Raw genomic sequence first — 14,589 nt, forward strand, 5'->3', positions numbered from 1 at the left:
AGACCCACCAGCCGAGGACTCACCAACAGGGATGGGCGGGGGCAGGGGCTCCAGGAGGATCTGCCCCTTCCAGCGCCCGTGAGCGCTGCCCCAGCCAGCTGGGCTTCCCCCTTCCTAAGGCCCTTCCTCCAGACCTCCATGGAGCCACCGCTGCTCTTTCACCCCGTCCTGCCCAGCGCAGGGTTTGTGCCCCCGCAAAGCCCTGGCTCCGTGCTGTGTTTCTCGCCAGCCCCCAGCTCGAAGGCGTGTCCCCGTATGAGGCAGGGCAGCCCCGCAAACTGCGACGTTTGCAGCAGGGACGTGGGCAGAGCTGGGGGCTGGTCCCCTGTTGTGTATCACTGCCCAATGGCGCTGGGAGACAGTCGAGTTCAGAACTAGGGAGCCCTTGCGGGTCAGCCCAGCCAGGCCAGGCCAGGCTGAAGCATCCCCCCGTCCCCGTCCCCCACTGAGCCTCCCGCACGCCCGCGTGTCTCCAGCACACTGCTCCTGATTTCACCCCTGCGAGGTGCGGAGACTCAGCCCCATGAATGGGCGTGGGAACAGAGCAGGCTCTAAATACCGCACGGTCCCTACCAGGCCCGGCTCGGCGCCCGCCGGGAGCCTGCCTCAGCATGCCTGACGTACAGGGTCCGATCCGCCAGGCACTTCCTGATGCCACGTACACCACCCCTCCACAGTGGGTGGGAAAGGTGTGTACAGAGAGAGCTAGACAGATAGCGGGAGTGTAGGGGGATGGATAGGCAGATTGATAGCTGGCTGGGTATGGAGACAGAGACCAGAGGCTCCAGAAGTCTCCAGGAATTGAAGATTAATCTTTCATTCAAAATTATGCCGTGAGACGAAACCTCCAGGAATCCATCGAACCAAACTTGGGCCCCCGGCGATGGGGTTTCTAGCCACTTGTGGTTTACCAGATAAGCATGGCTGGGTCACTGCACCCGATTGCACAGACTGACTCACGCTCTGCCACCAGGAGATGGGGAAGTGAGTCAGGTCTGCCAAGCCCACGGCTCCCAGCTCCTCTCCCCCGGCCCGCTGCTGACACTTTCTCCGTTGCCGCGGGCCAGGCTGATGAGCCTCGGCCACAAGCGTTCCAGGAAATGGCCGGCGCGCCCCGACCCCAGGCCCACACAGGGACCTTCCCGGACACCTGGCCCAGGGAGAGTTTCAAATGGAGAAAACAGGAACATGGCCATGCCAGGCAGGATACGGGGCTGGGGGGGCAGGTTCCATTATGGCTTGTTTGTCACACTGAATGAGGCAGCCAGACCCTGCCCTCAGCCCACACAGAGGCTGGGGCCAAATCCTGGGGTCCCACCCCAAGCCCCCCCGAGTCCAGGCCTCTGACCCCATCTCCGTAAGATTCAGGCCTGGTCCTGCCACCCTAGCCCAGTGCCAGGCTCCCCTGCAGGCAGCCCCAGCACCCCCTCCTCCGCATTCAGCCCGCCCACCCCTGGCCGGGGGAACATGGCTGTTTTTCACAGGGCTTGGCAACGCCTGCCCGGGCCTGCAGCGCTGAGATGGAGAAATAAGGGACCTCCCTGTAATACGGGACTGTTGGCAGCCCCGCTCCGGAACCAGGCCCACTTGCCATGGGCCGGGTCTCCCCCCAGCCCTGGCCTGCTGGCTGTCATGGAGTCCCTGGGCGATGCTCTGGAACGGCTCCCCATGAAGCCAGGCAGGACTCTGGGGCAGTCTCCTCTCTGGGAGCAGCCTGTCTGCAGGACACACAGCTCACCCGGCTCCACCTTCCTGGGTCTGACCTCGGAGCATTCAGCCTCCTCTGCCCCTCCGTGCGCTTCCCACAGTGAGTCTGCCCAGGCGGGGTCCTGGGAAGCCAGAGGGTCCTGCCCCCCAACTCCGCAGTCAGACGGGACTCTCAGCCAGCCAGGAAAACAGAAGGTTTATTAGACGACAGGGACATGGTCTAACACAGAGCTTGTAGGTGCAGAGAACAGGACCCCTCAGCTGGGTCCATTTTGGGGGGCAGTGAGCCAGACAATCACGTCTGCACTTCACTCCATGTCCCAGCCAGCCCCAAACTGAAACTCTCTCCAGCCCCTCCTCCTCTGGGCTTTGTCCCTTTCCCCGGGCCAGGAGGTCACCGGATTCCTTTGTTCTCCAACCCTTTAGCTCTCACCTTGCAGGGGGGAAGGGCCCAGGCCATCAGTGGCCAGGAAACAGGGTGTCAGCCCTTCTCTGTGTCCAGACCCCTGCACACACCTGCCCTCTAGGGCTCTGCAACGATCATACACCCTTACCCCAACCCCTAGATACTTACGAACTGCATAGGGGAAACTGAGGCACCCCCACACTGTTCAGAGGAAACGTTAAGAACAGTCCCACTTCGTCACACTGGCCCCCCCAGCTATCATCCCCCCATAGCAGATCGCTAACTCACCAGTGCAGCGCCTCCTGCTTGTCGTCTGGGAATTAGCTCTTTTCCAGCATACAGCATGCCTGCCGCTGGCCCCGTGTCCCTCCTGGACCCCAGTGCCCTTTACCTCGGGGATCTGCCCCAGCAGCACCCCCACACACTGGGTTCCCCTCCCAGGGGACCCCCCAACCCTCTAAACTCACCTTGCCTCAATGGCTCCTGCCAGTTGTCATCTAGCCCCCGCTCACTGGGGCAGACGCAGTCTGTAAGGGCCACTCATCACTGGCAAGGGGTCAGACCAGCTGCCTCTGCCTATCCCCGGGCTGCCCCTCTGCAGCCCCAGGACCCGCATAGGTGTTTGTCAAGGCCTCAGCCTGGGGGGTTACCAAGCCCAAGCCCGAGCTGGAGCTGCCCGAGGTTCCCTGAGCTCACAGCTCTTTTATCAGGGGCAGCTGGGCTCCGACTGAGCTTGGCCCCAGCTGTGGCTGCTTCCCCAATCACCCTAGCTTGGCTGCCTTTAATCCCTGTTCCCCAGGAGTGGGGCAGCCACCCCACTACACCCCCATTCCCGCCCTGCTCCCTCCCCCAGCTATCACCCCCCTCCCCATCCCAGCCTGTGGTTGCCTCCTAGCTGGGATTGCCAGTGCAAAGCTGGGACGTGCCAGGTTGTTTCCGCTCAGGCCCGGATGCCTGGTTAGCCGTGTGCACCCACAGCCCTCTCAGAGCACCCACGGACCCCCCCGCTGGGCGCGCCAGGTCCCGCTCTGTGGGCCAGGATGAACGAGGCGTTACCATGGAGCCCAAAGAGAGAACCGCAGCGCTGCCAACTCTTACCGCGCTTCTCCGACTGACCCCCCTGCCCCTCCCCGAGTCACGTGCAGACAGGACAGGTCCAGGTTTCATCGGGGAAAACCAGTCACTCGCCAGCATCGCAGCTGCTAGGACACCCAAGCCCTGCGTGGCCCCAGCACCGGGCGGCTCTTTAAAGTCCCCAGAGCGGTGACTGGTTTAATGATCTCATGGTTTTTAAGTCACCCTGGGGATTTTTGGGGGGCCCGATGATTGGTTTGTAAGCCCTCGATGTCGGCGATTTGGCAGTGTCCATCCTTGGAGCGTCTGGCTCAGCTCCGGGCCCCCCGTGTCAGTCTGCAGAGGTCGGGTCAGTCCGTGGAGCTGCCGTAGGATCTGACGGGGCACAAAGGCCAGTGCCAGGGAACTGCGGAGCCATTGGCATTTCCTGGGCTTTTGTGCACCCAACTCTGTGGCCCGGGGGAGGCCGGGTTTCCATGTGGGCAGCCGGACCCGGCATATAAATAAACACAGCGATGGGGGAGGAAGGTGTGACAAAGTGGGACTGTTCTTAATGTTTCCTCTGAATACTGTAGGGGTGCCTCAGTTTCCCCTAGGTAGTTCTTAAGTATCTAGGGGGTGGGATAGGGGTGTATGATTGTTGCAGAGCCCTAGAGGGCAGGTGTGTGCAGGGGTCTGGACACAGAGAATGGCCGACACCCTGTTTCCTGGCCACTGATGGCCTGGGCCCTTCCCCACTGCAAGGTGAGAGCTAAAGGGTTGGAGAACAAAGGAATCCGGTGACCTCCTGGCCCGGGAAAGGGACAAAGCCCAGAGGAGGAGAGGCTGGAGGAGTTTGGGGCTGGCTGGGGACGAGGAGTGAAGGGCAGACGTGGTTGTTTGGCTCACTGCCCCCCAAAATGGACCCAGCTGAGGGGTCCTGTTCTCTGCACCTACAAGCTCTGTGTTAGACCATGTTCCTGTCGTCTAATAAACCTCTGTTTTCCTGACTGGCTGAGAGTCACGTCTGACTGCGAAGTTTGGGGGCAGGACCCTCTGGCTTCCCCAGGACTCGGCCTGGGTGGACTCGCTGGGGGAAGCGCACGGAGGGGCAGAGGAGGCTGAATGCTCCGAGGTCAGACCCAGGAAGGTGGAAGCCGGGTGAGCTGTGTGTCCTGAAGACAGGCTGCTCCCAGAGAGGAGGCTCCCCCAGAGTCCTGCCTGGCTTCGTAGGGAGCCGTTCCAGAGCATCGCCTGGGGACTCCGTGACAGAAGGCGAGGTGGTGCCAGTGGTCATGGCCCTTCCCCGCCCCCATAGCAGAAACTGTGTAAGACACAAGGGATTCTGTCCAGCAGGCAGGGGGTTAACTCCGTTTGTGTCTGCACGTGGGCGGAGGGGGTGTTACCACCACACATACAGCTTGGAGAGGGGGGGAAAGAGCGGCAGGACTCCTGGGTTCTCTCCCCAGCTCTGGGAGGGGAGGGAGAGGGGCCTAGTGGTTGGAGCAGGCGCTGGGTGTCCTGGGTTTGAGTCCCAGCTCTGGGCGGGTCCAGCCATTAGCACAGGGAGCCAGGACTCCTGGGTTCTTCTCCCAGCTCTGGGACTGGCTGGTCAAATGCAGCCTGAGCAGCGGCTAGTTTGCTTTCCCGGCTCTGGGGCAGCCTCCGTCCTCCGACGGCTCTAGACTTGGGGCTTGTCCACACAGGGCGTCGTGAGGGCGCCAGTGCGGGGACACACCCAGCCAGAGCGGGGTTCTACCTCCCCCAGTGACAGCAGCTGGGCCGGAGGAAGGATTCACCTGTCGACCAGGCCATCGCTGCTCCAGAGGGTTAGGTTGGCACAGCCCTGGCGATCGGGAGGCCCTGAGCACCGTGGCCATGTCAGCCTTGTTAAGGGTAGACCAGGCGTCGGAGGTCCCCCTTGCAGAGGGACAGGCGGCTGATTACAGCAGCCGGCTGGCTTTAGAAACTGACCCTCGAAGGGTGTGGAATGAGCGACTCACCTCCTGGCTGCCTCAGCCTAGGACAGTGGCCAGCCGGGGCCAATCCAGCCTTCAGCCCAGAGAACGGAGCGAGACCTGGATCTCCCGGGGGACGTCCTAGGAACACGTCACCCCTCGTAGGGCTGCACCTGCCAGGACCCCAGAGCTTTCATGCACATCCGCAAGTCGAGTCTCAGGGCACCTCGGGGAGACAGACCGGGCTTCTTGTCTCTGGTTGACATAGGGGGAAGTCAGATGAGGCCCAAAGCCACATGGTAAGTCAGTAGCGGAGTTGGGAATAGAACCCAGGAGTCCTGGCACCCAGGCCTCCCTGCTCTAGCATACTAGACCATAATCCCCTTTCTGGTGCGAGAAATAGAACCCAGGAGTCCTGTCTCCTGGCCCCTGCTCTAACCACCGGACCCCATTTCCCTCCCAGAGCTGGAAACTGAACCCAGGAGTCCTGGCACCTACGCTAGCCCTCCCTGCTCTAACCACAAGAGCCCATTCCCCTGCCCTCTGCTGAAAGTAGAACCCAGGTGTCCTCACTCCCAGGCCCCCACACTCTAACTACTAGACAATATTTCCCTCCCAGTGCTGGAAATAGAACCCAGGAGTCCTGGCACCCAGGCCCCTGCTCAGACCAATAGTCTTAACAAATCCAGACCAGACTTTCTCACCCAGTTGGCCATGACCCCCGGGGGCAGCGCGAGGGGGTTGAATGTTGTTACAATTCTAAAGCGAAGGAAAGAAGAGGTCAGATCACTCGGTGATATCCTGGGGCCAACAGCGAGCCTCCGAGTGACTTCGGGCAGCCAGTGCCTTCCCCGCATGTCAGCGGAGCAGCTGTCCCATTATTCGTTCTGGGCACATTTTTTACTCTTCCGGTAACTGTGTGGTGGCGCAGGGGAGAGGTGTGTGGGAAAGTTTTTCACCGCAAATAAGGGGCCAATAGAACTGGGCAAAATTTTTCAACCAAACCCTTCTCCCGGCGAAAGCTACAGATTGGGTGACCCAGAGGCATTCTGCGACTTCGGGCCAGTCTCGCCGCATGGTTTGTTTTAGAAAAACCAAAAAATAAAAGAAACCAAAAGTCTGAGAAAGTGGAACGGTTTCAGTTTTTCAGCTCGAAATTCCCTTTCCTTTCAAAGAAAAGGGTTACTATCACTCCGAATCGAAAGCAAACCCTTCCGTCAGCCGGAGCGAGACCTGTTCCTGCCTGTTTGATTCACATGTAGAGAATGTTCGTTTTCAGGCTGCTCCACAGAACTTCCCACACTGACCCCCGCCCCGTGAGCCATTTCACCTTCTTCCAGCGAACAGAAAGGAAGTCATACAGGACACAGCCTACCCCTCTTGGAATTCCCTGTGGCCAGGGGATGTCTTCCAAGGCCTCCCGGCTAAATATAGAGCCAGCAAACAGACATCGGCTTTGGGACAATCTTGGGAAATCCCCCCCCCCGCCCCCGAGAAGAGTCACAACATTTGCTCTGCATTGCCGGCGGCTCTGCACAGCCCCTTGCCCTGCCCTACACCCACCCCAGCAGCCCACACTGCCCTCAGCGAGACGTAACCTGCACTCACTGCACAAGGGGGGCGGTGTCACTATCGGGTGGGGGGTTACGGGTAGCTTGAAGGTGGGTTCAGGGGGCCAGGAATGGGACGCAAGGGCCTCTCCCCCCTCGGGGGCATGGGCTCTAATCTGCCCGAGGGCAGGGGACTGTGGCTCAGGGCCATGGGGACTGGGACGTGCGGCCCAGTTAGTAGATTGCTCGTGTTCGGAGGCCTGTGTGAAGTGAACGAAAGGTGGGAATTCAGGTCAGATCGATGTGGGCAGCTGGTGCCCTCCCCTCAGAACCTCGGCGTGAGGGGCCCCCGTCGTGGCTCGGGGTCACCGCCGCCCCTCCGCATGGACAGGAGCTTGCTGCGTGGCTTGACTGTTCTCCAGCTGCCTGCTGCCCCACGTGGCGACAGGACGCCTGGCACTAGCGGTGAGAAAGGCCTGTCAAATGCCATCTCCCGGAGGCTGGCAAGGGTCAGGCCTCAGGCCCCATCAAAGCCTCCAGGAGCCCGGCTGCGGATTGCACAGCCCGAGCCCTCTCACATCCCAGTGCACCCCAGGTGGCCCAGGAGCTCATTGGCTTGCGACAGCAGATGGCCGGGAGGGTGGAGGGGAATCCAGTGGGAGCCAGCTGCTCCTCGCAGGCAGGCTGTGGGCGGGTGGGTAACCGCGTCCCAGGTTGCTCAGAGTCAGGTGGAGGCAGCTGCAGCCCCGATGGCCGCCCGTTCCTGAGCCGTAGCTTACCTCCCACATTCCCCTAGTCCGGGATGAAGAGCTGGGGGCGAGAGCCCATCAGAGCAGAGATATGAGCCGGACAGTTCTATACACGCCTGGCACCTGTACTGTATTGCAGAGAGGCCGTGCAGGCTAATGGGTAGTGCGCTGGCCTGGCACGCAGGAGATATGTGTCCTAGTCCCAGCTCTGCCACAGGTCTGACCTTGGGTGAGTTGCCGCTCCGTGCCTCAGTTTCCCCACCTGTACAACAAGGATAATGGTAATCCGATGCAGTGAGCTGTAGCTCACGAAAGCTCATGCTCAAATAAATTGGTTAGTCTCTAAGGTGCCACAAGTACTCCTTTTCTTTTTGCAAATACAGACTAACACGGCTGCTACTCTGAAATGGTAATAAATGTTTCACAAGAGGGGAAATGAACCCCTGGAACAAGGTTCCCGGGGAGTGGGGGATTCCCCCTCACGGACAATTTGGAAACCAAGATGGGATATTTTTCTCAAAGCTCGGCTCTAGTTCAAAGAGGAATTCTTGCAGGGGCAGGTCTGAGGCCTGCGCTGTACCCGAGCTCAGACCACGTGATCACAGGGGTCCCTCCAGGCCCGGGAAGGACTCAGCCTTCCTGTGAGATGCGCTGGAGACGAGCTATTAGCACTGCACGCCCCGTGCTTTATAGTTAACGCGTCGCACGGGACTAGGCCAGACCCCGCCAGCTCATCCTGTATCCTGGCAAGGGTGCAGCAGCACCCCCTGGTGGGCAAGGATGGAACAATCTGTCCTTCGGGGAACTTATTTGCTAGCGCCGGGCACTAGTTGGCTTGTGCCCCCGACAAGGCAAATGAACACGGTTGTGATCCGTGGGCGGTCCCACGGCGGCACTGCAGGTGTGCCCAAGCGCCATTCCCCACGGGGCGTCACCAGCAGATCTGGGCCCGGGGAAGCCAAAGCAAACTAACAAAACAGCGTGTCTCCCTTCACGAGGTCTCATCACAACGTATGGTCCATAAGGGCTTCCCCGCAGGGCCCAGGCTCCAAGCTCCCAAACTTCAAACCCACAAAACAAACTGGTCGGGACAGTCCTCTGGAGCTGGGGAGAGAGAGCATCACCGTTAGCAATTTGGGTGCCCTGCCTTGCCCTGCCTTGCCCTGCCTTGCCTTGCCCTGCCCTGCCCTGCCTTGCCCTGCCCTGCCTTGCCTTGCCCTTCCCTGCCCTGCCTTGCCTTGCCTTGCCCTGCCCTGCCCTGCCTTGCCTTGCCTTGCCCTGCCCTGCCCTGCCCTGCCCTGCCTTGCCTTGCCTTGCCCTACCCTGCCCTGCCCTGCCTTGCCTTGCCTTGCCTTGCCCTGCCCTGCCTTGCCTTGCCTTGCCCTGCCCTGCCTTGCCTTGCCTTGCCCTGCCCTGCCCTGCCTTGCCTTGCCCTGCCTTGCCTTGCCTTGCCTTGCCTTGCCTTGCCTTGCCCTGCTTTGCCTTGCCTTGCCTTGCCCTGCCCTGCCCTGCCCTGCCTTTCCTTGCCTTGCCCTGCTTTGCCTTGCCTTGCCTTGCCTTGCCTTGCCCTGCCCTGCCTTGCCTTGCCTTGCCTTGCCCTGCCTTGCCCTGCCCTGCCCTCTCCAGCTTTCCCAGCCCTTTCCCAGGCAGCTGCAGCCTGCACCTGCCCAGCTGCCTGTCCCTCTTTAAATCGCCCAGCCCACTCAAGGCAGGGCCTTCTTGGCAACGCAGGCTGTCCCTGAACGGGGTCCTACACCAGAACGGCATCATCGCATTGGAGCAGGGACCTGCCTTTCGCTCTGTGTCTGGCCCATGACGGGCGGGCCAAGGTGCTACCGTAATACACCTAATAAACAACGTACAGCACCTCGCACAATGGGGGGCTGCTCTACGGCGGGGAGGGATAGCTCGGTGGTCTGAGCATGGGCCTGCTAAACCCAGGGTTGTGAGTTCAATCCTTGAGGGGGCCATTTAGGGATCTGGGGCGAAAATTGGGGGTTGGTCCTGCTTTGAGCAGGAGGTTGGACTAGATACCTCCTGAGGTCCCTTCCAACCCTGCTAGTCTACAATTCTGTGACAGGCTCTAGGTGCTACTGTAACACTCCTAATAAATAACGTAAGCACCCAGCATGACGGGGGCTCGGGGCCACGGCTGAGGCTCTTAAGTGCTACTGTAATACACCTAGTAAACTTTACAGAGCCCAGCACAATGGGGGCCTGGGCCACAGCTGGGGCTCCCAGGCACTACTAAAATACAAAGAAGGCGAAGACCCTGCTCAGGTTCAACCGCACGTTGCTGGGCTCCGTGCAGGAATCGCTGGGTTACCCAGCAGGTCAGACGGGGGATCCCAAGCCCAGTAGCGATACGCGGCGCATTCCCGGCCGGCGTTTCTCTGCTGATTCACAGCCTTTGCCCCTATCAGATGTGGCGTGTCCATGATTTCCAATAAAAGCATTAGTCAGAAGCACGTTCACAGTAGGAATTTCAATCGCAAACCCTGTGACCTGCCAAGGTTCACTCTTTATCACTTTCAATAGGCCTCAGAAGCAAGAAGTGCAGATCTGAGCATGTATTTTAAACAGCACCCGGGGTCAGCGGGGAGAGGCTGTGGGGCAGGGCTGGGAGAGCGGGGGGAGTCTAGGGAGTTAGAGCAGGAGGGTGGGAGCCAGGACTCCTGGGTTCTTTCCCAGCTCTAGGAGGGGAGTGGGGACTAGTGGTTAGAGCGGAAAATGGACTCTAGAACGCCTGGTTTCCATTGCTAAAACGCTGGCTTGCTGTGAGATGTTGGAAACAGGCCTGCCCTTCTGTGACTCAGTTTCCCTGTCTGTAATATCTGGACCCTACCTGCCCGGCGGGGATGGGGGTCGGAGCATGCTATCCCTGCAGGGTGTGTGGGGGAGGGGAGTGTAGCCTGGGAGGGCGCGTGGTGTCGAGCCGCTAACCCAGCTTTAGCCCCAGACGCGGCCGCTTACGATCAATGTGGATCCCTGCTGAGGCGATGTTCACGTGCCCCCCGTAGCTGGCGAAGCAGAGGGGCGCCAGGGTCCACGTCTCAACTTTGTGGACAGTCAGGGCCCCCCAGCCGGCACCTTCGGCACCGATGTCCCCCAGCCCCGGCGGGTGTGACGGGTGCGCGAGCTGGAGCAGCTCAGAACCGAGGCGCTCCCGAAGGTCACGGCGGGGCCTTGGGGGACGATCCTCATGCCACAGGGTGCACTGGGGAGGGGCGGCCAGACGCAAGAGACAGAAGGGTGGAGAAGGGGCTCGTTAGGACTCGTTAGGGCACCAGCAGGGCTCTCGGGGATGCTGCAGGCACAGTCTCCCCAAAACCCCTAAAGGCCCCGCAAGAGCAGCCCGTGGGGCGGGATCGTGTGAGAAGTTACTGTGGGCCCCGGGCTGTGATGCACCTGAATACCCATGGGCCAGAGCCCGAGCTGCGGTGAACTGACCGTTCTGCTGGCTTCAGTGGGCTTTCCACCGTCTGCACCAGCCCCTTGCCTCTGCCCTCTGCTGCAGGACTCCCTCCATTGAGAGTAATGTTGGTGAGATCCCCACAGGGCAGGACCCTGAACAGGCCCCGCAAGCCCCATCCCTGCAGCGAAATCACTTCCTGTCCCAAAACACAGGGCAGCCGGGAAACACCTCCTGGAGCCCAGCTGGCTGCATCTCAGCGCTGAGAGAGCGCTCCCTGGGCAGCATTGCTGTGCACCTGTTATCTAGCTGCCATGTCCCACCCCAGAAATGGGTGCATTTCAGCTTTGGGCAAGTGAGCCCTGTGCAGCAGGGCTGCATGGCTGTTAAACACCTCCTGTGTCTCACCCCAGAAGTGCACACCTCGCCACACCGTGCGGGCATTCCCTGAGCAGCACTGCCCTGTGGCTGTTAAACTGCTGCCATCCCCACCCCAGAGGCAGCTGCATTCCAGTGGCAGGTGCAGCAATCCTTGTTTATCCCTTATCTGCTTCACCCAGGGGAGGCTCAGAGGATTAACCTGGCTTTGCACAGTGGGAATGAACCTTGCTGGGGCACTGCGGGGTGCTCGGACTGGGGGTTATTTCCTTTAGAAGAGAACCAAGCTGGGGCATATCTGCTAATGCGGGGAGCGGCCGCTCTTTCCAGGAAATGCTGCTGGACACAGAACCCTGCTGCTCTGTGCCAGCCGACTTCAAGGCTTCCCCTCCAGGATGTGGGTGTAACTGCCCTGCCGGCTTGGTACATGCCAGCAGAAGAGGAGCACGGTGTGAAGTTATAAACAAAACCTTTCTCTTTCCCCTCAGTGAAACCTCCCTGGACCCAACCCTAGAGATTCCCCAAACTGGAGGAAAATCCGCAAGATGCTGAACAGTTTGAAGCACCTGCTCTAACCTGCTTCCTGTGCCCTCTTGCCATGCAAACTCCCTCCTGTTGGCACGCTCGCCAGCATGTGCAGAGCAGATCCTGCCTTCACAGACGCTTTTCCCCACTGTGTTTACGGCTTCAAACCTTTGGGTTGGCTTTCTACTGTTCATACGAACTACAGGGAGTGGAAACTTGGACCAAGGTCGTATCCTCTGCACCCATGACGGCTTCCTGCCACTCGATGGATCTGCCTTGTACAGAAATGTGTGTAGCTATGACCTGTTCAGTGCTATGGAAATACGAGGAGCTACGTGTGTGCCTGGGACAAGATGGACACAGTCTGCCAGGGCTTGTCACTAATCCCAGAACCCAAAACAGGGGGGTGGGGGTGGGGGCTGGCAGGACCTTTGAGTCCAGCCCTCTGTGCTGAGGCAGGACCAAGCAAACCTGTTTACTATAGAATCATGGAACTGGAAGGGATCTCAAGAGGTATCTAGTCCCGTCCCCTGTACTCAAGGCAGGACTAAGTATTATCTAGACCATCCGTATTTGTCCAACCTGCTCTTAGAAACCCCCAGTGATGGAGATTCCACAACCTCCCTGGGCAATTTCTTCCAGTGCTTCACCACCCTGACAGTCAGGAAGTTTTTCCTAATGGCCAACCTAAACCTCCCTGGCTGCAATTTCTGCCCATTGCTTCTTGTCCTATCCTCAGAGGTTAAGAAGAACAATTTTTCTCCCTCTTCCTTGTAACAACCTAGGATGCATTTCATCAGGCCCTGGTGATCTGAAGACATCTAACCTGTCTAAGTAAGTATGGACTTGTTCTTTCCCTATTTTAGACTCTGGTCCTACCTCATTTTCACTGGCACTCACTATGTTAGACGTCCAGTTGCCACCAATCTTCTTGGTGAAAACTGAAACCAAAGAAGTCATGAAGCACCTCTGCCATTTCCACATTTTCTGTTACTGTCTTTCCCCTCTCACGGAGTAACGGGCCTGCTCTGTCCTTGGTCTTCCTCTTGCTTCTAATGTAGTTGTAGAATGTTTTCTTGTTTCCTTTTATGTCCCTACCTAGTTTGATCTCGTTTTGTGCCTTGGCCTTTCTAATTTTGTCCCTACATACTTGTGTTATTTGTTTATATTCATCCTTTGTCATTTGACCAAGTTTCCACTTTTTTGTAGGACTCCTTGTTGAGTTTCAGATCACTGAAGATCTCCTGGGTAAGCCAGGGTGGTCTCTTGCCAGACTTCCTGTCTTTCCTATGTAGTGGGATAGTTTCCTCTTGTGCCCTTAATAATGTCTCTTTGAAAAACTGCCAAATGGCTTCCAGTATTTTCCCCCTTAGACTTGCTTCCCATGGGGTCTGACCCACCAACTCCCTGAGTTTGGTAAAGTCCAACTCCTTGAAATCCATTGTCTGTATTGTGCTGTTCTCCCCCCTACAATTCCTTAGAATCGTGAACGCCACCATTTCATGATCACTTTCATGGTACAATAGTTTGCCCAGCACTTTGAGGTCCTCAGACACCGCTGCTATCAGGGAATTATTATTAGTGAGTCTGCGTTATTCGGTACGTTACCCACCTCCCTGTGTTCATCCTGCCAGCTAGGAAGAGACTTGGATCTACTCTGGAGTTCTGCAAAGAAGCAAACGGCTCCTGCGCCCAGCCTGGCTGGAGCGGTTAGACTCACCAGCCGGCAGCCAGCAGCAGGGCCGGCTCAGGCCCAGACGGGGTCATTTTCACCTGACTCCGAGTCCTGAGCTAGTCCCCTTCGGTTGGGCGTGTGGGGCAGGGATACAGCACAGCCGCCTTAGACCTTCTGCTCACACCTTGTTCCCCTCCCTCCCTCTGTCACACTGACTCATCTGCACCTCCAGTGCAAGCCTTGTAGCCCCCTTGCCATGCCAAACGGGATCCCTGCCCTGCCCCCTCTCCAACGTGGGCTCGAGGACTTCCCGAGGTCCCTTCCCATGATTCCCAGCCCATCGCTGTTCTGTTCTGGGAAGGGTTTTGCCCTTTCCAGGTGCACGGGCGACAGAGGGGCAGTTCCTTTCTGGGTATGCCACGTAGACTGGTGCCAATCGGTGCCACCCCTGCCCAAAGCGGAAGAATCAGCAGCGGCTACTCAGAGGTGCAGGGGCCTGAGGCTGGATTTGGCTCGTGGTGCCTGGGTTTGGTTTTAATCTAGACTTTGAATGATTCAGGGTCACCAACATCGGGAGGTTCCTGCCCTGCTTAGAATTGAGCTGCGCCCACCCCAAACGCCCCAGCTCGTTCCATGCAGGGGACACAGACGAGTTAGCTCCCTAATGAGCTGGGGCTGGCTGCAAACCAGCAACCATCAAGGGAAAGGGCCCGTGTCCCACTGCGGGGCCCCTCGAACGCCCGTGAGCAATACTAAGCGTCATTAACAATGACTAATGCCCGGAGCTGAGACAGGCTTGGTGCTTTACCGTGCCAAGCGCTAACTCCTCCATGGGTGCCCACGGGGGCTGCTCCAGGGTGGGGGGTCGTGAGCCGCACACAGAACAGAAGGTGCCCAGAGAGTCGGTTTATTTGACCCCATCAAAACCAAGAACCAACGTGAGCCACGGGGGAGCATGGTGTGACCTGGGCGTCTGGACTGGCCCCGCGGTAAATGTAACGGCCCCAGGGCCCAGGAAAAACGCTGGAACTGGGGAAAGCTGAAAAGAACTGAAATTTCCAAGTGTTTCTTCAGCAGGGCTCAAAATGGAACAATTTCAAATTAAAAAAATCAGATTTTTGGAATGGGTGAAATTTTGAAATTCGCACACGCCCTGTTGTGCCAGACACGCGTGCA

The 14,589-nt window shown here is 58.7% G+C and overlaps 1 protein-coding gene across 1 annotated transcript in view; it reads right to left on the reverse strand.

Moving 5' to 3' along the window:
- LOC144277915 (uncharacterized) overlaps nucleotides 1-14,245 on the reverse strand; it is a 61,857-nt gene extending 47,612 nt beyond the window's left edge. The window contains exons 1-2 of the mRNA XM_077838936.1: nucleotides 14,222-14,245; nucleotides 10,397-10,640 (exon numbers count right to left, since the gene is read on the reverse strand). Coding sequence (XP_077695062.1) covers nucleotides 10,397-10,640; nucleotides 14,222-14,245 — 268 coding nt within the window. The remainder of the gene's footprint in view (nucleotides 1-10,396; nucleotides 10,641-14,221) is intronic.
- Nucleotides 14,246-14,589: the final 344 nt, after the last annotated feature.

The sequence above is a fragment of the Eretmochelys imbricata genome, chromosome 20 (assembly GCF_965152235.1).
Source record: "Eretmochelys imbricata isolate rEreImb1 chromosome 20, rEreImb1.hap1, whole genome shotgun sequence".
Taxonomy (NCBI): Eukaryota; Metazoa; Chordata; order Testudines; family Cheloniidae; genus Eretmochelys; species Eretmochelys imbricata.